The sequence below is a fragment of the Xyrauchen texanus genome, chromosome 40 (assembly GCF_025860055.1).
Source record: "Xyrauchen texanus isolate HMW12.3.18 chromosome 40, RBS_HiC_50CHRs, whole genome shotgun sequence".
Taxonomy (NCBI): Eukaryota; Metazoa; Chordata; class Actinopteri; order Cypriniformes; family Catostomidae; genus Xyrauchen; species Xyrauchen texanus.
In genome coordinates, this window is record NC_068315.1 from 2867681 (window position 1) to 2892624 (window position 24944).

At 38.5% G+C, this 24944-nt stretch overlaps 1 protein-coding gene across 1 annotated transcript in view; it reads left to right on the plus strand.

Moving 5' to 3' along the window:
- The window catches only part of dock1 (dedicator of cytokinesis 1), a 308833-nt gene that overhangs the window by 240519 nt on the left and 43370 nt on the right, over window positions 1-24944 (plus strand). Inside the window, exons 34-40 of the mRNA XM_052112963.1 lie at window positions 2732-2817; window positions 5468-5624; window positions 8855-8895; window positions 9157-9247; window positions 14823-14942; window positions 19195-19284; window positions 21021-21125. Of these exons, the coding sequence (XP_051968923.1) occupies window positions 2732-2817; window positions 5468-5624; window positions 8855-8895; window positions 9157-9247; window positions 14823-14942; window positions 19195-19284; window positions 21021-21125 (690 nt within the window). The remainder of the gene's footprint in view (window positions 1-2731; window positions 2818-5467; window positions 5625-8854; window positions 8896-9156; window positions 9248-14822; window positions 14943-19194; window positions 19285-21020; window positions 21126-24944) is intronic.

Below are 24944 nucleotides of genomic sequence, written 5' to 3' on the forward strand. Positions count from 1 at the left end.
GAAAGTGAAAGCTAAAGTGGAGATTTAGAGTAAAAAAAGGAGTTAAATATTGATCTGTTTCTCACCCACAACTATATGGATTTAAACACTGGAGTCGTATGAAATACTATTCGTGATTTCTGGAGTTAAAAAGGTCTGATCACCATTCATTTGATTCGTATGGACCTACAGAGCTGAGATACTCTTCTATTTATCCCCCTTTTCTCCCAATTTGGAATTCCCAATTCCCACTACTTAGTAGGTCCTCATGGTGGCACGGTTACTCACCTCAATCTGGGTGGCGGAGGACAAGTCTGAGTTGCCTCCACATCTGATACAGTCAATCCGCGCATCTTATCACGTGGCTCATTGTGCGTGACACCGCGGAGACTCACAGCATGTGGGGCCTCATGCTACTCTCCGCAATCTACGCACAACTCACCACACGCCACATTGAGAGCGAGAACCACTAATCGCAACCACAAGGAGGTTACCCCATATGACTCTACCCTCCCTAGCAACCGGGCCAATTTGGTTGCTTAGGAGACCTGGCTGAGTCATTCAGCACACCCTGGATTCAAACTCTCAATTCCAGGGGTGATAGTCAGCGTCAATACTCGCTGAGCTACCCAGACCCCCGCTGAGATATTCTTCTAAACCTCTTTGTGTTCTGTTGAAGAAAGAAAGGCATACACCTCTGTGATGGCATGAGGGCGAGTAAATGATGAGACAATTTTAATTTTTAGGTGAACTATCACTTTAACCCAAAAATGAAAATGTTTACTCAACCTCATGCCGTTTCAAACCTATATGACATTTTTCTTTTTTTCCCCAGATTAATTCAAAAAGAGATGTTAGGCAGAATGTTCAGGAACAAAGAGCAACATTTAAGAAGTTTGTACGATTCATTCACTGTGTGTGATTAACAGAATATCTTCAGCATAATAGCTTACATTTTGGTCTATTCACCACAAATAGCATTATGGTGCTTTTTTTTGGTCTTTTTTAGAGCATGATCCATATGGCCTAATTTTATCATACCTAAATGTTACATTTGCATTATTTTTGATTTTTGAAAGTCTGCTGTATTCAACAGAAGTACTGTAAGTCATATGGGTTTAGAACAACATTATGTTAAGTAAATAATGATACAGTAGTGTTTCCCATTAATTACCTAGATTGTGGCGGCCCTAATTTGTCCTAATAACCCACATTTTTTTTACACTACTCATAATAACATTAAAAATCCCTAACGTTGTGTTTCGCACTATTGCTTCGGCAAAGCATCTCTCACTCCCAGTCAGTCAGCCCCCCTGCTGTACGCACACATGCTCACACACACACACACACACAAACACACACTGGAGCCAATGATCTAGCATTAACGTGATTGCAAGCGGTTCTGACAACGTAACTATTTTCAGCACCTGAGGAGCAAGTTTAACACAGGTAAGCGCTTCACTTCTTTGATGGCTCACAGTTTAAGAGAATTTTACTTGCCCCACCGGACAAGCAGACTGATTTAAACGTCAATAACAAAAAAATAACCGGCTATATTTCTGATTGGCTAGTCCTGTGCTACTTATTACAAAGTTCGTATTCTCATTCTGCTGTTGAAAATAATCCAGAATGGGTAAATTTATAATTCGCTAGCGATCTAGTAACAGCTGTGTCCTGTTTGATTGACAGGTGTCATATATGTGTGTGTGTGTGTGTGTGTGTGTGTGTGTGTGTGTGTGTGTGTGTGTGATGAACAATTATTTTTTATCTATTTCTATTCATTGCTGTTTTATTACTGACTGTTTACTAGTCTTGAATAATTAAAAACTTGAAACCATTCTTCCAGAACGAACAAAGTCAGTATTATTATGTGTTGTGGTATTGAAGCTGGTATTGACAATCTTCAAATTTCACTACAGACTACTGAAATGTTGCTATTGTGATATTGTGATAATGTATAGCCTTTACTGTATATGGTAGATCTTGCTGCAATAACATGATGGAAAAAGTAGATCTCGTTCCATAGAAGTGCGAGCACCCTTGCTGTAAATGATGGCGATGGAGACTTTTGTTTATTTGACAACCATACGTAACATAAAATAATGATCATTTGACAATAGTCTCCTCACACAGTGCCGTTTACATTTCTGCACAGGAACACTATTAGTTTGGGCATCGGTCATCATTTTAGAAAGATATACAATATAAACTTTGACATGTTACTTGAGCATGTAACTTAAATGTCCTTTTTTCTCTCCGGACAAGCTTTTCATAGATCTAACCTCAAGTTTGCTCTCAAAGTATACCAGATTTATGCATACCGTATCAATTGATGCTTATTGGGGAGCATTCCCCCGGACCGCCCAGAGGGTCCGAGGTCCACCCACAACACAATGACCTGCTTAAGGGGATATTTCACTCAAAACTGTATCATTATTTACTTAACATAATGTTGTTCTAAACCCATATGACTACCAGTACTTCCAGCCGTCTCTCTCGTTTTAAGTTCAGTGTTGGTAATGAGCTGAAACCTTGTGCTCACAGTGTGTGTGTGTATGTGTATGTGTGTGTGTGTGTGTGTGTGTGTGTGTGTGTGTGTGTGTGTGTGTGTGTGTGTGTTTGTGTGCGCGATATAAACTGACTACTCTCTACTGACTACTGACACACAGAGGAGGAGAGAGTGGAGGAACCTCGCTATTGAAATGAACAATTAGCCATGCTAGTTATTTTAAGCTGCTGTGTTTAATTGCAGTTTGAGAATGAGATCATCACCAAGCTGGATCATGAGGTGGAAGGCGGCAGAGGAGACGAGCAATACAAACTCCTGTTTCAGAAGATGTGAGAGCTGATTAAACACACACACACACTGATGATGATGTTTATATAATTAGTGAATTCTGTAACCAAGCAGAAAACAAAAAGATGAATGAAACTTATTTATATACAATGTGTTGCATTTAGTTTATTAATTTATATTTTGGGTATTCAACTTCAATTCAACTGCAATTTTATGTCCCATTAAAACTTAATAGATTTAGATTTTTTTTTGTTCTGTGTGAAATGCACATTTAAACTGAAGCGGACACTTTTTATCAGGCCTTTATCATTTATTGTTGGCAATTATTTATTGTCTTTTTTTTTAATTATTACTCTAAATCTCCACTTTCACTTTTACATCTGAAAGTGAAAGCTAAAGTGGAGATTTAGAGTAAAAAAAGGACTTGAATATTGATCTGTTTCTCACCCACACCTATTATATCACTTCTGAGATATGTGTTTAACTACTGGAGTCATATAGGGGGCTTTCACACTTGGTTCGATTGCCTGTTCCGAACCCGAGTTCGATTGCTCCCCCCTCCCCCCTGCCCCCGATGGACTGTGTTCACATTATATATTTGTATCCGAACCACGGTACGCTTGCGTCATCAAGCTGCAGCTGGTGCGTAATCGTGTTGCTTGATAACCGCGAAATGAAAAGGCGTCAAAATTCAGTGAATAGACTTGCTCGGTTCACATTTGTTCTTCTTTTTTTTAACCTTTGGTTTTGTTTTCAACATCAACATACAGAAACACACTTGCGTCTGTCTGCCGCAAAAATACTGAAATCGTTCAAAAGACAGCGGGCTGTCCGCCGAAGACAATTTTTTGCGATGGCAAGCAGAAATAATCTCTCTGCTTGAAGTGCGTGTGCGTCAATCCCGCTTTTCGTCAAGGTAAGTGTATACGCACGCACGCACGCACGCACGAAAGTAAACCCTTTCCACTCATTTTGAAAGTGAAGCGTGTGAGACTGACGACCACATTATACGTCATCAATAGCGGTTCACTTCCGCGGTTTGGTTCGATTGCGTTCATATCAGCAGCGAACTGTACTGGAGTTCACATGAACCGTACCCCAGACCACCTTTTTAAGCGGACCCGAGTACGGCACCCGAGTTCGGAAGACAGCGTTCACATCATCCAAACGAACCGAACTCTGACGTCATTCGAACTGGGGTGCGCACCAAAAGTGCTAGTGTGAAAGCCCCCATATATTACTTTATGTGATTTCTGGAGTTACAAATGTCTGATCACAGACACTTTTTATCAGGACTTTATCATTTATTGTTGGCACTTATGGTACAATACATTTATGTATAGATTTCACTGATTTAGCCTTGTCCCAGACCCACACTTTCAATATTAAACTATGATTTTTATACACACACATATATATATATATATACACAAATTATTGCATGTTATTGCAACATTTTATTATAAATCGTGGCATAATTTCCACCACACAAAACAATTTTTGCCCAAATAAAGATTTTTCAAGAGTTGGACATTTTTCAACCAATTGGACAAAACTGTGAATGAAGAGCATGCTTGAGATGAAATATGAGACAAGTGATGTTGAAGAAAAGTGAAAATCACTTGAGCACAATTATTTTATTGGGGGTCTTTTACAACCAAGTTGCAAAAAGTGTGATAATATTATTAAATTGTAATTATTACATACAGTGTTAGCAATTAAATTAGCCATAGCAAGAGAATGGAGACTTTATTTCAAAAGTGTGTGTGTGTGTGTGTGTCTCTGTGTGTGTGTGTGTGTGTGTGTGTGTGTGTGTGTGTGTGTGTGTGTGTGTGTGTGTGTGTGTGTGTGTGTGTGTGTGTGTGTGTGTGTGTCTCTGTGTGTGTGTGTGTGTGTGTGTGTCTCTCTCTGTGTGTGTGTGTGTGTCTCTGTCTGTGAGTGTGTGTCTGTGTGTGTGCGTGTCTGTGTGTGTCTCTGTGTGTGTGTGTGTGCGTGTGTGCGTGCGTGTCTCTGTGTGTATGTGTGTGTGTGTGTCTCTCTGTACTCATGTGTGTGGACAAATGTCCCGTAGGATAGTAAACTATCTGACCTTGTGGGGACATGTGTGTCCCGTGAGGAAATAGCTATAACTCATACTAAGTGTGTGTGTGAATGTAAAGTGCAGAGTTCTCTGTGAGGGTTAGGTCTAGGGTGAGTTAGGTTTAGGGTGAATGTGTGTTGTGTGTGTGTGTGTGTGTGTGTGTGTGTGTGTGTGTGTGTGTGTGTGTGTGTGTTTATATATATCTACACACACACACTTCAGTGACACATTGAAAAATGTCAACTGAATATAGACAATCCCATGAATTAGGACATCCTAATAAGTCATGGAAAGTCTATGTTCATTATACATGTTTCTAGTTTTGCTCAGCTATAAAATGTTTAATTGGTTAGATTGACTCTGTGATTTTAATCTCTATAAAATTACATTTAAAACCCTTATTCAGTAAAGACAAAAAACTGTAGAAGTCATGGAAATATGGCTGTCAATAGGTGTAGGAACCCTGTAAATACTAAATATGTCCAGCTCCTCTGTCTCAGTGTCATTTCAAAAGTGAAATGCATTTGAATGCATGTCATGTTGTCTTTAACATGGACTGTAGGGATGTTGGACGGCAATGTGACCATCATGTCTGTGTTTGTATGTTATAGTCTGTTGGAGAACTGCAGGAAACACAAGTATCTGGCTAAAAGTGGCGAAACCTTTGTGACTCTGGTGGTCCGTCTGTTGGAGAGACTTCTGGACTACAGAACCATCATGCACGATGAGAACAAGGAGAACCGCATGAGCTGCACTGTGAATGTACTGGTGAGGAAAACACACACACACATGCATGTGCTGTCACACACATGGAATTGGTATATTACATTATTGAGGAGAATGAAACCTGAGATAAAACTCTCATTCCATAAAGGAATTTCATTATATGTGAGCAACTACTGGATGTGGGTCAATGACCCTTCTCAAAAATACATACAAAAAATACAGTTCACTCGAAACAGTTAATTTAATACACATCATCTACACTATGATGAACATATTTTTATTTTCAGAGTTCAAGGCATACATATATATATATATAATATCAGATGTTTAATGAAAAGGCTTTTTTCTTCAGGTCAAATGTAGTAACTCTGAGAAAATATCATGATGTGACTCAATTAATTTTGTTTAAACCTTTTGAATGTTTGAAAGTTGTTTTGTGTGTGTGTGTGTGTGTGTGTGTGTGTGTGTGTGTGTGTGTATGCATGCGTTCGTGCATTTAAGGTTCAAGTGTGAGGTGCCTTATACGGTGTAACTTATGCAAACATTTATGAAACACTTCCATACTCGTTTGTAAATAACTCAAATGAACATATATGCTTAGGAATGCACAAACGAATACACATGAAATGCTTGCACTCATCACATGCACACAACTCAATACAAGCATATACACCTATAAAACACTCATGCATGCATACAAACCCTTTGCATGCATATACACTTACAACACATTCATGCATATTATTCATGCACATCTTACATACATTAACTCATGCTTATACATTATTTTATCATGCACAATATGCATACATATATACTACTCTACATGCACACATACTTCTGAAATTTTAACGCAAAGACACATTCTTTAAAGTTGTATATATGTGCACGTGATTTAATATTTAAATGGAAAGCATTAAAGTGTGTAATGAAGTCTCCATCAAAACCAACATGAATTTAAGAGTGATCTTACTAGTTTTAAAGATTATTAGTGTTTTTTGTAGTTACAGGCTATAATGAGGACAATACAAATCTACTTCTTGACCATGGCAGAACAATTTAGCTGGATAAAGTTAAGTCCCATATTCATTGGATATTCGCCCAGGGGATTGTAAGGGATCGTCTGAAAACTCTGGCTTCTGAGCATTCATTAAATTGATTTGCATGTTATACCTTTCATAACAAACACTGTTATTTTAAATAAATAAATAGCTGCCAGTGTGATGGTTGTACAAATGAATATTTGTGGGAAAAAAAAAAAAATCTCTAAACCTCACTATATATATATACACACACTGGAAAAATATAATTTGTATTAAGTTAGTCTATCCATTAGCAGCCTCCTAAAACCTTCAGAATGTGAGAGTAACATTTTGAAGTTTTAAAAATATATATATATTTTTAAAATAATTGTATACTCTATATCAGGGGTGTCCACACTTTTTTGTGTGATGATCTACTTTTAAATGACCAACTCAATAAGATCTACCAACTAAAAAAACACAGTTTCATTTAAAATAAGAAAATGCTTGTTGGGACTACTGCATGTATCCCTACATGGAATTCATCTTCTACATCTTTGCGTTGAATTTCAGAAGTATGTGTGCATGTAGAGTAGTATATATGTATGCATATTGTGAATGATAAAATAATGTATAAGCATGAGTTAATGTATGTAAGATGTGCATGAATAATATGCATGAATGTGTTGTTAGTGTATATGCATGCAAAGGGTTTGTATGCATGCATGAGTGTTTTATAGGTGTATATGCTTGTATTGAGTTTGTGTGTATGCATGAGCATTTCGTAAGTGAATGTGTATATGTGAGTGTAATGTAAGTTTATCGATCTGCGTTTCACATTGATGAGTACAAGCATTTCATGTGTATTTGTTTGTGCTTTCCAAAGCATATATGTTTGTGTGAGTTATTTAAATATGCGTATGGAAGTGTTTCATAATGCATGAATGTATGATTCTGTGAACTTGATACACATGTTTTAAACAAGCATTTTTATAATCTCGATAAACCTAACATGTCTTGTCAACTGATTAAATTAACATTATCCCATGAATTATTCCACTGGACTACAAATGTTTTTTTCCTCTCCTTTAATCGTCACTCACGTCTTATTCCCAGACTGTTTTCGTGGGTGCATTTTAAATCTTGTAACAAGGTTTGTAATTTCTTGGCAGTGGAGTAGTCAGGAGGCAGCGAACTGTCAACGTGAGTGTTTTATTACTCCTTCAGCGTCACACAAATCTTGAACAAAAACAGCTCTTAGTGGCCAAACATGCACACAAATGAGTCTTTGAGGGTTCACTCTGTAATATGACGGGCACATGCAACCAAAACTCTCTGGTGTCTCTCTCAGACCCTCTGATGCGTTCGTGCCCTTCTCCGGTCTCCCTCCGCCATCACTATAACACGAAACGGGTGTTAGAGATAATGACAACCCAGGTGACGAGCCTCACCGCGCTCTCTCCCGCAGTCAGATACAACCTCTTAAGTAATGTATAAGTAACATTTTTGGATGACTATAAATGCAATCCAGCTAAAGAATATCTAAATAATGAACATACTGTATGTTAACAGTGGTGTAGGGGGGCCTGGGTATCTCAGTGAGTTTTGACGCAGGCTACTACACCTGGAGTTGTGAGTTCGAATCCAGGGCGTGCTGAGTGACTCCAGCCAGGTCTCATAAGCAGCCAAATTGGCCTACGGTCTCAGTGGGGCGCGTTTTTAAATACAAGACCAAGTTGTGCGTGGATGCCGCAGAGAATAGTGCAAAGCCTTCACGCGTGCTTCGTCTCCGCGATAATGCGTTCAACAAGCCACGTGATAAGATGCACGGATTGATGGTCGCAGATGCGGAGGCAGCTGAGATTCGTCCTCCACCACCCGGATTGAGGCGAGTCACTACGCCACCAAGAGGACTTGGAGCGCATTGGGAATTGGCCGTTCCAAATTGTGGAGAAAAGGGGAAAAATACAAAACAAAACATTGGTGCAAAGGGGAACTGAGACTTGAAAACACATTAAATCTGAACGTATAATCAGAATTTTCCTCATGACTTCAACATGATTCTTAAAGTCCAGTCGGTTCCGGGCAGACGTGCAGAAATCAACGGCACACGGTGGATGATGGATGTCATCCTTTGTGATTCTTTGTCTTCCCTCATGTATCGTCACAATCTGAAATTTACTGAGGTAATGGTTTCAATTTAACATGAATATGTTAAGAGAGCGTGACCGTTCGGCTTTTCTATTGCAGAATTTCTACAAGGAGATCGAGAGAGAAGAGATGTACATCAGGTGAGTGGTTTTATACTCATCACATAATCTATTGGATACTTTGTTGTTGTGAGTTTTAAGTATAGAGAGCAACATCTTTATGTGAAAAATTTCAATTGAAATCTAAACTCTTTAGCTGCTCTGAGCTGGGTGACCTCTGTGGGTTCATGGTTGGTTCTTATTTATTTACTGATTTTGAAATGGATATTGTGTGTAGATTGTTGCAATGGCTTTTTGGTTGTGCGTGTGTGTGTGTGTGTGTGTGTGTGTATGTGTGTGTAGGTATCTGTATAAACTCTGTGACCTGCATAAAGAGTGTGATAACTACACAGAGGCCGGATACACACTGCTACTGCACGCCAAGCTCCTCAAGGTACACACACGAGGACATAGACTAATATTTAGCATTTAAAAACATTATTCTTTATTTTTTGAGGATATCCCCAAAGGGAGGTTTGGTCAGATTTAGCTCACTGTTGAAAGCACCAAGTCAAGAGTAATTCATGTTTCTGGGTGTTTCGTTTCTACTGTAGTTAAAGAAATGTGTGCTGTGAATAGCACCTGGTGTCAATTGAAGGTCATGTTCGAGAACAAATCTCATGTATGACACTCAAACTAAAAAAGTTTTTGCAAGGCAGCAGTGTATTGATATTTTCAAGTCTTCTATTTTTATACTTTTCTGCAATAAATTCAGCTCGAACCACTTAACATGCAGATTCGATTGTTTTTTTTTTTAAGATAATGTTACTGTTAGGTGTCCAATCCTTTTTTTGCTCTTTGTAATCAATACTTTTTATGACATTTATGAATATCTCCCTTTTGACTTGCATTGTTATAATATTTGCCATTTAAAATGTTACGACAGCAATTCAGTTTTGTTATATTTGCATACTCTATTGCAATTAGTTTTATTATTTGCATATTAAATAGTTATCAGTCTTTTCGTTTGAGAAGCATCCTGCTGTCTCAAAAGTATTTGACTAAGTTGAAAAATTGCGCTCTATAATTGTGCCCCAGTATGTACACTATATCAATATAAACTCTCTGGGGACTTTAACCCCAAGTGATGGAGCCATTTACCCCAGGTGTGGGGTAAAAGGTCCCCTCACCGCCTTTTATATAAAATTTTTATTTGTATTCAAAACAACCTTCTGGTGTTATTTCTTTTCACACAAATGATCACACATCTTCAACCGCTTATCCGAAGTCGGGTTGCGGGGGCAGCAGCTCCAGCAGGGGGCCCCAAACTTCCCTATCCCGACCCACATTAACCAGCTCTGACTGGGGGACCCCGAGGCATTCCCAGTCCAGTGTGGAGATGTAATCGCTCCACCTAGTCCAGGGTCTTCCCCGAGGCCTCCTATACTCCATTATTCCAATATTCAATACCAATAAATATATGTCTTGAATCTTGAGACACTAATTTTCCTTAAGGTTTAGCCACATTGTACCCTACTCTACATATCAACTTTCTCTTTAATCAGGTCTGGTTTGGACTCAGGATTTGTGTTCTGTAGTGGATTTGAGATTTGTTTGGGGTTTTAAGGAATGATTTGATGAGGAAATTGGCTGTCACAGTGAACACGGGAACACCACGTTATCTGAAACCCACGCAGCTTCTTTTCATAAACAGCTGCCTGCCACAGTTCTGTGTTCTTCTGCATACAAGATCATCACTCCCACACACACACACACTTTGTCATTCAGAAATAATTCATCTATACAAAAACACACATATTGTTTAGTGTCGTTGTACTAAAAGCACACCAAGAAAATAAAAGTCTTGATATTTTCCACCCATTATCTATTTATAATATATATATATATATATATATATATAAAATATTGGCAGTCCCTGGGTTTGCTCAGAGTCTAGGTGGGTGGCCCTGGCTCTGTAAAATTTGAAACCCCTTTGTTTCAAGTCATTTACCTCTCCATTTGAGCAGTGCCTGCTCTTTATTATAGAAATGTTCTTAGTGGGTTTATTGATCATGACAGTATCTGCTGAGAGAACAGCACTGATGTCACACTGTGAGAAAGTCAAGGAGCGTTTGAGACACGCTGAGACAACAACTTGTCCTCACTGCAACCCTGCAGATTTTTCTCTCTAGAGCCACTCATATGTTAATAAGAACTTTCCCAAAAGACCTGGAGATTGAATTCAGTAAAACTGATGTTGGGGGGATGGACGGATGGATGGATGAACATTCAGAAAGATCGTGAGATAGTTAGTCAAATAAACCCTCAGAAAGACAGAATCTTGTCCTGTTTTAACAGTGTGAGTCAATGGGATTTTTGGGATATTCGATTGTCCGCTACAGGAAAACCGTAAGTTCGTTCAGCTAGAAAAGACATAGCAACCCGAGTCAGAACAGCTTGAAGGTCTGTACCAAGTTTGGTGGCTGTCTCTTGAAAGCTCTTGGAGGAGTTACAATTGACAAATGTTGCTCTTTTGTCACCTTCAGAACTGCCTTAATTCTACGTGGCATTGATTCAACAAGGTGCTGAAAGCATTCTTTAGAAATGTTGGCCCATATTGATAGGATAGCATCTTGCATTTGATGGAGATTTGTGGGATGCACATCCAGGGCACGAAGCTCCCGTTCCACCACATCCCAAAGATGCTCTATTGGGTTGAGATCTGGTGACTGTGGGGGCCATTTTAGTACAGTGAACTCATTGTCATGTTCAAGAAACCAATTTGAAATGATTCGAGCTTTGTGACATGGTGCATTATCCTGCTGGAAGTAGCCATCAGAGGATGGGTACATGGTGGCCATAAAGGGATGGACATGGTCAGAAACAATGCTCAGGTAGGCTGTGGCATTTAAACGATGCCCAATTGGCACTAAGGGACCTAAAGTGTGCCAAGAAAACATCCCCCACACCATTACACCGCCACCACCAGCCTGCACAGTGGTAACTAGGCATGATGGATCCATGTTCTCATTCTGTTTACGCCAAATTCTGACTCTACCATCTGAATGTCTCAACAGAAATCGAGACTCATCAGACCAGGCAACATTTTTCCAGTCTTCAACTGTCCAATTTTGGTGAGCTCTTGCAAATTGTAGCCTATTTTTCCTATTTGTAGTGGAGATGAGTGGTACCCGGTGGGGTCTTCTGCTGATGTAGCCCATCCGCCTCAAGGTTGTGTGTGTTGTGGCTTCACAAATGCTTTGCTGCATACCTCGGTTGTAACGAGTGGTTATTTCAGGCAAAGTTGCTCTTCTATCAGCTTGAATCAGTCGGCCCATTCTCCTCTGACCTCTAGCATCAACAAGGCATTTTCAGCCCACAGGACTGCCGCATACTGGATGTTTTTCCCTTTTCACACCATTCTTTGTAAACCCTAGAAATGGTTGTGCGTGAAAATCCCAGTAACTGAGCAGATTGTGAAATACTCAGACCGGCCCGTCTGGCACCAACAACCATGCCACGCTCAAAATTGCTTAAATCACCTTTCTTTCCCATTCTGACATTCAGTTTGGAGTTCAGGAGATTGTCTTGACCAGGACCACACCCCTAAATGCACTGAAGCAACTGCCATGTGATTGGTTGATTAGATAATTGCATTAATGAGAAATTTAACAGGTGTTCCTAATAATCCTTTAGGTGAGTGTACACTCACAAGCTCTAAACACTTACCCTGCAAACAATTACAAACACACCCCAGGAACACACATATGGCGTCTTGTTCACTGAAAACAAGTCTTGGTTGTGGATTACTAGTCCACATGTTCGCTCTCGGCGCTGATGATGCGATTTCCTGGGGTGCATGACCCCGCTGTGCAATACAGTTGCGTAAAATGGCAGTTACACTTACACTACAGTGAATCACTTCAGTCAGGGCCCTTAGCACAATACACCATCTCAACGTGACAGCCAATAGCAGCGCATGTCAGGAGAGTCAGCTGATCTACTCCAGCCAATCAGATCGCTTGTTATGTTGTGCGTTTCACAGTGGGTGGTCAGCAAATATCAAACCAAGAGTCCCAAACATCTGCAGTTGTCTCCTTTGTAATCACTTCTATACAGAGTCTATAATGGATATTACAGTGTGGCTGCATGAATCAGTGTTATCAGATGAGCTCTGGAAACTGGCACCAGTAATGGAGCCAAAACCTTTCAGAATCAACAAACAAACTTAATATAGTCAGCAGCTCGGCTCTGCTGTGTGGGACTCCATGTCCCTTGTGAATCGAGTACTACTTCACTACTGAGGGACTGTGTGTTGTGGGTATACCAAAAATTCAATACATTTTTTTAAATGTATTGAAGTTTTATTCAATTAATATGAATACCATCCATCCATCCATTTTCAACCGCTTATCCGAAGTCGGGTCACAGGGGCAGCTGCTCCAGCAGGGGGCCCCAAACTTCCCTAGCCCGAGCCACATTAACCAGCTCTGACTGGGGGACCCCGAGGCGTTCCCAGGCCAGTGTGGAGATGTAATATCTCCACCTAATCCTGGGTCTTACCCGAGGCCTCCTCCCAGCTGGACGTGCCTGAAACACCTCCCTAGGGAGGCGGCCAGGGGACATCCTTACCAGATGCCCAAACCACCTCAACTGACTCCTTTCGACGCAAAGGAGCAGCGGCTGTACTCCAAGCTCCTCACGGATGACTGAGCTCCTCACCCTATCTCTAAGGGAGAAGCCCGCCACCCTTCTGAGGAAGCCCATTTCGGCCGCTTGTACTCGTGACCTAGTTCTTTCCGATCATGACCCAACCTTCATGACCATAGGTGAGGGTAGGAACAAAAATTGACCGGTAGATCAAGAGCTTTGCCTTTCGGCTCAGCTCTCTTTTCAGTGATCAACGGTGCGATAGAGCGAGTGCAATACCGCCCCCGCTGCCCCAATTCTCCGGCCAACCTCCCGCTCCATTGTCCCCTCACTCGTGAACAAGACCCCGAGGTACTTGAACTCCTTCATTTGGGGCAAAACCTCATTCCCTACCTGGAGTACGCACTCCATCGGTTTCCATAATATGAATACATATGAGTAAATATGTTTTATAGTTTTTAAAAATTATTTTATGTAATACTAACTTCACTAGTTAACATTAACAATAAACAATACTTGTAGAGTACGTATTAGTCTTGGTTAATGTTAATTGCAACATACACTCCAAAAATAAGTTTAGGATTTATGCATTTCAATATAATATTCCATCAAATTTAATTGAGCAATCTTTTAATTAAAATAAAGCATAACAAAATAAGTTAAACCATTTAAAGTGATGGAATTTGGTTATGCAATTGAAATGTGTACATCTTAAAAAATAGGCTAAAATATTGTTTTTTTACCATACTAATATATATATATATTATTATTATTATTATTATTAATATGTGAATGTTAACATTAGTTAATGCATTGTGATCTTACAAGAACATTGGTATTTCTGTAGCCCTTTACTATAACGCATTTGTGATTTATGAACATACATTAGTTAACATAAACTAACAATGAACACTGACATTTAAAGTTAGGTATATGTAATCAAGAGTTGATGCATTCTGAACTAACATGATCCATTAATATTATATATTTATCGAATTATATTCATAAAAATGTGTAAATGCTGTAAAATGTAATTATGCATTGTTACTTGAGGATACCTAATGCATTTACTAATCTATAAACGTATACAACCTTATTGTAAAGTGTTACCACATTTCTATTAATCAACAAACAATCCCACTAAAGAACAATCTGGTTGGGAAAATCTTGTTTTAAGGATTTAGAGATTAATAATGCTTTTGTGTTTCAAAGTGCATGTGTGTTACTATTTTTTATAGTAAGTTCTGTTAAAAGTAGTTACAGTTCTTTTAAATAAGTGATCATTAATTTGAACTACGGTAGACTAAAATGCTTTAAACAAGGTCACTGGAAGTTTAATACAGTGTATTTGAAGAGTGTAATTGTGATGTTTTGTTCAGTGGTCTGAAGAGGCATGTGCCGCCCACCTGACGCAGAGAGACGGTTACCAGGCGACCACTCAGTGTCAACTCAAAGACCAGCTCTACCAGGAGATCATCAATTACTTCGACAAGGGCAAGGTAAAGATTGCGAGAACAACAATGGTAAAACTATTCATGCCTGGAGTTCTCTTCTGGGTTTAGTCATGTTTAAGCATTATTTTTAGGGAGTAACTAAAAGAAATGACACTACTAACTGAATGACATTTTCAGAAGTGTGGCAGAAGTTGTGCTATATTTAAAATGGGCAAGCTTTCCGACAATTTTTTTCAACAAGTAATGGCTTATTGTGACATCACCACACTACGCTGTTTTTTATGTCACGTTCAATTTTGTGCGCAGGAATCGTCTCTCTCTCTCTCTCTCTCTCTCTCTCTCTCTCTCTCTCTCTTTGTGACATTCAATGGAAACTTATGTGTAACTTTTATACAATTACGAAAATTCAAATTTAGGTTTGTCGTGTCTGTGTGGTTCTTTCTGGAGATAATTTTGAGCCATTTGTGGGCGAATCGAACAAAGTTTGGTAAGTGTGAAAAGTTAAATAAATGTCAATCCAAGAGGGTGTCCATTTCAATCACCAGGAGGAAAGTAATCAGACAAAAAAAAATAATATTTGGTCTCTAGGGCAAAAAGTTTAAAAGATTTTGCAGAAAGTGCATTTTTGAACTGGTGGTGGTGCTATAGAGTTTGTCCGAGAGGTCCCAAATTTGCTATGGGTGCAATCCATGCGCACCCCTTTCAGTGTGCCAAATTTCAGTATTTTACTCTGTATGGTTCATAGGTTTGCCATAGACTCCCATGGCAGAATAATAATAATGATTATAAGGAGGAAAAGCTGCAAAAGCAATAAGTGCCAATGCCCTTTGGGGCTATACCCCATCCACTATGTTTCCACAACTTTCCAAAAGAGGATAACATTTGTATTTGTATTGAAAACTCATCAGTAGTGGTTTTTATTTGTTTATTTTTATTTAATGCTGAGGCGTAGTGGGCTAAAGCACTGAGCTGGTAAGCAGAAGGTTGTCGGTTCGATCCCCACAGCCACCACCATTGTGTCCTTGAGTGAGGTACTTAACTCCAGGTTGCTCCGGGGGGATTGTCCCTGTAATAAGTGCACTGTAAGTCGCTTTGGATAAAAGCGTCAGCCAAATGCATAAATGTAAATGTAAATGCAAATGTAAAAAAATGTAAAGTTTGCAAGATTTATTCTGCTAAATTAAGAAAGAAACACGTCCCTTCAATTTAGCGAAATGGTTCATTTTTACAATGACAAAGTTCCTGTGTGACATTTTACTTATTTAGATAGCTAAATAAATTGATAGGTGATGCATAACATGTTCATGGACTTTTTGTAATCAACGTTAAGAACTTGGGTTAAAATGTATATTTAAATATTTTTTTAAGTGTATATCTTATGTAGGTCCTATAACTGTTCACCATTTTTTTAAGCCATTTTTAAAGAATTTTTGCATTCATTAACTCATTTGATATGTCTCTATGCTGTGACAATGAATTGATATAAGCAAGCCCTGCCTCAAATTCCCATTACAGTAGGAAATAGGACAACACAGGAACGAAAACAGCACTCATCAAGCCATTTTATTGAGTCTTTAACCATGTCTTGATGCTCAAGTACTGGAAGAATTTGCAGTAGTCGGTGAAACACAAAGGTGACCCAATGAGAAATAGAGAGAGAGTGAGTTTTTTGGCTCTCTGTTATGGCCTCAACTCTATTAGTCTGGTAGGCTGTAGAGGGATTTGAGGGTTATAAGGGGCCATGCAGAGATCTATGCCCAGTGTAGAGGTCTCTCAGTTGGGGAATCTTTTATGGATTCCCCTGCCCTGGACTGAACCCCATTATTCGGCTCCAAATCTTGACCGAGTGTGTCTGTGTCAAATCGAGAGAGCACGTCAATCAGTCCTGGAAAATTGATTGAGGAGCAGCTCTGGACCTCTGTTCTTCTGTTTGACAGACTTAATGGGAATTATTTCAGCTTTTCAGAGAGTCTATTTTAAACACTGCTCAGACTGATGGGACATTCCCACATGTCACAGCTGAGCGCCTCTGGAGCGCTGAGAGAGGAAGTCAAACAAACTGTTCTTCTCGCTCTCTGTCTCCCTTTCCCTGCCTTGTTTCCAACTATGTTTTCCTATACTCTGCTATCACGACAGACATTTATTAGGCAAAATTGGTAAAAATTAGTTATCAAGCTTATAAATATGTGGCCTAATAATATATAACTGGGCGATATAGCTAAGCAATATTTTTCAAACAATATTCAGTATATACAATGGCCTCCAAAATGTATTTACACTCAAGCCATACTTCATAATGTAAAAATGTATTTTCGTTAGATAAAATAAAATACCAAACCAAGTGTCATTTGTTTTAAATAAACAACACAACCCAGCCCAGCACAAACACACTTTTCAGGAACAACATGGCCTATACGAAAAACATACTTTTACTCTCATAGTGTAAAATAAACAAACCTATGTTATTAAGATTTTTCCTAAGTTTAAACCTTTTAACCTAAGTATGATTTTAATGGGAAATTCACTGTTATATACCAACGAAGAGAGAATGTGGGAGTTTGGAATGAGACTAGGGAAGCGTGTTACACTTTATTGACATCAGGCGTTGTATTGCATAAATAAACATGGAATGAGTAACTCATTTTGTTCATGGATGATTCCTTCTCTTAATATAAATGTTGAATATGAGTCTAGCTAAAATTTGACGTGTTTATTGTATTGATCTGCAATTCTGTTTGTTGGTTGATTGGTCTCAATGGAAATAAAAAGGCAAACCTTTGTGTCAAAGCCAAGTCGAATGATATCTTACGTTTTCACCATAACTTACAGATTTTTCATTAGACTATGTTACAAACTCACAAGTCATGAGACAAGGAAGGATTGCGAAATGACTAATGACATGGCCTTTAGAAAACGTATGATATCCACACCATTCCTTGGTTTTATAATGACAACAAAAATCATTGCAAATACATAGTAAATATTCAATATATCATCCAGCTCCATTAGAATGTGAGTTTCAATTCCCGACAAACACCTAGCATGTATTTATTTTTTTCTTCTCCACAGTAGTTTATTGCTTCATTCACAGTCTTCATCTGATCTCTGCCAGTCTGAATTAGTGCAGCATCGTCTGTAATCTAGGACACCTCCAGACTTCAGATACATTTACTGGAAGCTTGCTCAATAATAATGCACTGCACATAGTGATATATGATCATAGCCCCTCTCTATACCATCAGGATGCACTCAGAGTTTGATTTGAAGAATTAGTTGTTTATCAATTTCTGTGCAACTGAAATATAATGTCACATGGAGGTGATATTTACAACTGGCATTTGGAGTTATAAGTCTGATATGTGAGAATGATATTGCGATTTATTGTGAGAGAGCCAGAGAATATCCATATTCCTGTCCATATCCATATTTTTTACTGCCTACTTCCTATCAAAGATCCAAAATCAGAATCTTTCTAAATGAAAACGAGATGTGATTTATTGGAAGGTCATGACTATGAGCCATAAAATCAAAATGAAAATATTTACTTTCCTGCATTATATCTTATTGTGTGCAATTATTCCAAAGGCTATTTTATGGTGTTGTTTCTAACATCTTATCAATAGTTAGCAGCAATTTGATGCAGGTTAATATAGTAAAGTTTACTGAAATAATAGCAAATATTGTGATACGTATTAAAGAAACTCAAGATTTGGTCACCAAGTGTTTTTTTTAAAAACTACAAATTAGCATTTTATATTTTACAGATTTTTTTTATTTAACTTTATCATAATTTTAGCCATTTTTGTTGTATGGGAAAAAAAATAGTCAATTGTGCATGCATTACGGCAAACAATATAATAATGTGCATCAATGTAATATACAGTGTGCATGCATTATACTGTATATGCTATAGTTTTCTAGAATGCACTGTAAACTGACTATATCAGCTTTGACTCGATTCTGATATTTAACTCCCACTTTTCACCATCTAATAAATTATTGATTAATAAAATCCTGTCTGAATTTTTATATTCCGTTTTACACACATTACAAAAATAAAATGGGTTGTGAATGCTCATTTTGATTCATGTTGGCTTCACATATTTAACATGATCAACACCGTGTAGCAGGATAAATCTGCATCCACTTCAGTATAAATCTCAAAAAGCACTTTTGTTTGACAGGCAATTCCAAGCACATTGTTTACAGATGAGTTAGATCTATTTCACATAACCGTAGTCTGACATAATGACACCCCAAGAGACTTTTGATGTGTTTTTTGGTGCTTTGTCTTCAGATGTGGGAGGAGGCCATTATCCTGGGGAAGGAGTTAGCTGAACAATATGAGAATGAAATGTTTGACTTTGAGCAGCTGAGTGCTTTGCTGGTAAGTACAAACTTTCTCATTCAACCTTTTAGAATGAAACAAACGATTAATGAGTCATTCAGGCTTTTAAAGTGTACAAAGCTAGCTAAATTGGCCTTATACATGTGGAATATGGAGTTTTAATGAATGTGTTCATTAGTGCAGATTTGTTTAATTGCCAATAAATGACAAATCGTTCCACTCAGACACCAAGATAAGCTTCACTTTTGTCTGAAATCAACATAGTAATCTCTGTACTTTTTGCATAGACTTGACCAAAAGCTTGTGAGCAACCTTTATTTTGACATTGCAGAAGTTCCTTTTCCTATTTCTGATTTATTTAAATGTTTTAGCCTTGATTGTATTACCTGAATAATTATGTATGCCATGGAATACAGAATCTGATGTTCTAATAATAGTCTAAAAATAGGCCGTCATATTTTTTGTCTTATGACAAAAATGTTCTTTAATTAAATCAATATTTGATCATGTCATATTCATTCATTTTAGTCAATTGTAGACGTAAATTGCATATGTTTGTTGACAAGAGTTTGCAGAGTTACAAAAATGTGTCCAACTGCAACAGACCAAACTTTAACCAGATGTATTAGGGTTGGCTGTGGCTCAGGTGGTAGAGCGGGTCGGCCACTAATCACAGGGTTGGTGGTTCGATTCTCGGTCCACATGACTCCACATGCCGAAGTGTCCTTGGGCGAGACACTGAACCCCAAGTTGCTCCCAATGGCGGCTAGCACCTTACATAGCAGCTCTGCCGCCATTGGTGTGTGAATGTGAGTGTGAATGGGTGATTGGGACGCAGTGTAAAGCGCTTTAAGTAAAGCTAAGGTTAAAAAGGCGCTATATAAGTGCAGACCCTTCACCATATATTCAAAAGTTTTGAAAATATTTCTACTCTTCTTCAATCTTTAATACTACATCTTAAGTCAGTAATAAGTACATTTGAAAAATTGTAGAGTAACATGGCCTAGTTGATTGAATAATGTGAAAGTGTTCTATTGTCTGAATGTTTTACTCTGTACATTTGTATTTAGCATGGTACCAAATGGGCACCATATATCATTTACCATGGTATTTACATGGTACTCCAAGCTACTTCGAATATAACAATGGTAGGTAGAATAAATGTCCAAAAACCATGCTATTATATGTTACCGTATCCGAAAAACAACTAAACAAAAAACAAAAACAGGGTAGTTCCATAAAATATTTTGTTTATGAATTAAAGCACCTTTAAGTTTATTTTTATTAAAGCAGATTTATGTAGAAATGTCATTGTGGTACTTACTTGAATGCATTATGTTTTGGTGAATGCACTCATCACTAATTGTCATACTGCTATGTTGCTTGGAACCGCTCCCAAGACTTTCACCCACTGTTGCGCTTGTGTATATGGTTGAGTGACAATAAAGAGATTTGATTGATTTGATTTGATTTGAATAACTCTGCCTGCATAGTTTGTGGGCATGAATGAAACCTCAAATCATGCAGCTTGTTGAGGAGAGGTGTGCAATTACTTGTGATGGAATTTACAAATGCCACCTGGTGTGCAGTAAAACGGCTAAAGATTCTTACATTAACGCTGAAGGAGTGACCATAATATCATGGGGAGAAAAAGAAAGTGGCCTCTTTTGACTTAAGAAACCACCCAGATCATCCTAGCAACCCACTAGGAACAAATTGTGGGCCATAACTTGTTAAGAACTGATTATATGATTATTTCTGTCTTTCTCTCATAGAGGAAGCAGGCTCAGTTTTATGAGAGCATCGTCAAGGTGATTAGACCAAAGCCAGACTACTTTGCTGTCGGTTATTATGGGCTGGGCTACCCCTCGTTCCTCAGGGTGAGTTACATATGCACAGTTTCTCTCTGAATTTAGAAGTCTGACATAATTCACCATGGAGATGTGTCTGTTACTTTGTGTGGGAATTGCATTGTGAATGTATCTGATATATGTATCCAAAGCCCTGGAAATCAATTACTGCCGTCTTTGTGTGGCTTCTCCAAACTTTCCAACAGTGTCCTCCACAGGACACAAATGTCATTTAGATCATTTAGACTTTCCTTTCTACTTCTATTTGTATATCTGGTTCTTTATCTTGCTCTCTCTCATTAGATCTCTGACACTTTTCTCCAGTTATGACTCATAATGACAACATTACAACCCTGTCTGGAAACATTGTTCTCCTTGAGACCTCATTTAAACCAGGATCTCAGATTCATCTTGGGTGATCAGGCAATTTGTATTAGCATGTATCTCAAATACATCTCCACTGGCCTCTCATTATCTCATGGAGATTTAGATTAACCCAACAGAGCACCAACCAATGGTGTAAGTTTGGGGCGGGACTATCTGTTTGAATGACCAATGGCAGATGGGGGGAGTGTTTAGGGAAACCTGTGAGAAAACTGACATCATTTTTGCAATAGAGTGCAACCGTTTCGGCAGTATTTTTCCCATTATTTTTTTTTTCCATAGGAATTTAATAAAATCCTTCAGTTTTAAGCCATGAGCCAACCCAACCAGCTCTGAGGTGAACGTTACAAACTCTGATTTGAAGCAAAAACGTGTGTGAAAATCGGACAACAATATAAAGTTTGAAGACGTTCAACCTGAAGTTGTGTGTCTTGAAAGAGGGAATGAACTACAATCCCATGAAGCATTGCAAATGATGTAATTGAATTGAAAATGTTTTAATTAAAAGTAGAGAAGTAATATAATTGTATTGCAAACAAATCAGATATATGCAAATACAGAGAGGTAGTTTTGAGAGATTGACTCGATTGCATCATACATTGAGGTGGGCGGCTGATTCATTGCTCTTTTGACGTGCTTTGTTTTTGCCGCAAAACTTTGTTTTAAATTGGCGGATCATTCCCCTTTAATAGTGTATCTCTTCACCAACAAAAGGAGTGGTGGTGGTGTAGTGGTCTAAGCACATAACTGTTAATCTGGTAATCAGAAGGACACTGGTTCGAACCCCACAGCCACCACCGTTGTGTCCATGAGCAAGGCACTTAACTCCAGGTTGCTCCGGGGGGGATTGTCCCTGTAATAAGTGCACTGTAAGTTGCTTTGGATAAAAGCATCTGCCAAATGCATAAATGTAAATGCAATTCATATTATAAGCAAAATGAAAATAAATCAAATGAAATAATGTGGACTGATGCCTTCAACGGAAACATATACCATCAATTAGCAACCTCAGAGCTCATGTTAGGTCTGTCTTAAAATGTGTATAAGTTATTGTTAATCGATTCCCCTATTGAGAAAATGAATGGGAATTTTACTCTGGGAACCAGACTGTTGAACTCAGTTCTATATGGTAACACTAGTAGTGCAGAAATGACACACTTCACCTTTCATATTTTTATCTATGTGCTGTTATGATTATTTCCAAAGCAGAAGCCTTTATCATTCATGTCGAAACATACTCATTCATCTTCTATAGGTCATACACACTGGATGTTTTAAGCCTGTGGTTGTGGGACAGAACGGCTTCAGATATATTTGTAATTCTTGTAATGCATTTCCAACTGTCTATAGTCACATGTCTTTCTCCAGTCACCCTGGTATAGAAAAAGAAACGGGCATCTGATGTCCGCCGCATCCTGCCACTGTTGACATGTGGCTCCATGGAGAGCAGCTTTGCCTTTTGAAATGGAAAACGTGTTGCAATCTCGCTTTCCTCCTTAAAGTGCCACTTTTGTATTCATGCAGAGTCATTCGAGCGCTGCCAGTTTATTCTGCCGTGTTTGGAATCGCTGGCGGTGTGAAAACACCCATCGAGTGCTCAGTGCAATTTGTCACCTTATCGCTCAAAGCAGATTTGAAAACAGCCCTGGGCACATTTCACCTACAGACATGTACACATTAATTGAGCAACTGAAGTATGTTTGTTCAGGCCGAGAGTGTGTGTATGCACATACGTGTGCATTAATTGCTTTATCCACATTTGTGTGACTCTCAGGATATGTTCAGAATGGAATACTTGCAGATACTTCTGTATATGGGTAAATCCAGGTCACCCTTTTTAAACAAAATTAAAAGTTAAACATGTTGCATAGAGAACAGTAAGACTTATTTAAAAAGTGTCACTTTTTTTCCATTTCAATTAAATAAATAAATATAAAATTACCTTAATGTGTTTTTATGTGTTTACATTTTTTCGGATTATTGTGTTGGCTTGACAAAGCCAACATACTTATTTGCAGACATGGTTTATGGTTTTTCAAAATCTTTACCAATATCAAATGTATGTCTGTAACTCATCCTTGAGCTTTCAAGATGCATTCACAGTACTTATCATAGACCTTCAGACTGTTCTGGCTCAGGTTGCTCAGACTTTTACAACCGATCAGAATAACAGGTTTCACACAGCGGATAATCAAATATTCCCATAATCCCATAGAATTACATGAATAGAAAATGCAAATGGGCCAACACTATTCAAACTAAACTGTCAAAAACTTCAAATGTAAACAAGGACTCTCTGTCTGTCTGTCTGTCTGTCTGTCTGTCTATCTATCTATGTCTGTCTGTCCATCCCTCCGTCCATCTATCTATCTTTGTCTGTCTGTCCATCTCTCTGTCTGTCCATCCGTCTATCTGTCTGTCCGTTTATCTATTTTAGTCTGTCTCTCTCTCTGTCTGTCTATCTACCCAAGTTTGTCTGTCAGTCTGCCTGCCTGCCTGCCTGCCTGTCTATCTTAGTCTATCTATCTATCTGTCTGTATGTCTATCTATCTATCTATCTATCTATCTATCTATCTATCTATCTATCTATCTATCTATCTCAGTCTATCTCTCTCTGTCTGTATGTCTATCTATCTATCTATCTATCTATCTATCTATCTATCTATCTATCTCAGTCTATCTCATCTATCTATCTATCTATCTATCTATCTATATGTCTAGCTATCTATCTGTCTGTATGTCTATCTATCTATCTATCTATCTATCTATCTATCTATCTATCTATCTATCTATCTCAGTCTATCTCTCTCTGTCTGTTTGTCTGTCTACACTATCTATCTATGCTATCTATCCATCCATCCATCTCAATCTATCTCATCCATCCATCTCATCCATCCATGCTATCCATACTATCCATCCATCCATCTATCTATCCATCCATGCTATCCATCCATCTCAGTCCATCCATCTCTGTCTGTATGTCCATCCATCCATACTATCCATCCATGCTATCTATCTATCTCAGTCTATCTCTCTCTGTCTGTATGTCTATCTATCTATCTCAGTCTATCTCTCTCTCTGTCTGTCTATCTATCTATCTTAGTCTGTCTCTCTGTCTGTTTGTCTGTCTACACCATCCATCCATCCATGCATCCATCCATCCATCCATCCATCCATGCATCCATCCATTCATCCATCCATCCATGCATCCATTCATCCATCCATCCATCCATCCATCCATGCATCCATCCATCCATCCGATCCATCCATCCATCCATGCATCCATCCATGCATCCATCCAAGGTTGTTAATTGATTGTTCTGTTGAAGCCATCAGTCTGCATTATTTCAACTTATTTGCAAACAAAATCTATAGTGAAGAACTACACTAACTATGATCCTGTAAAGGAAACAACCACCAGTCAGAGAATCGTGGGCAATAAACCGTGGCAAAAAAAGCTTTGCA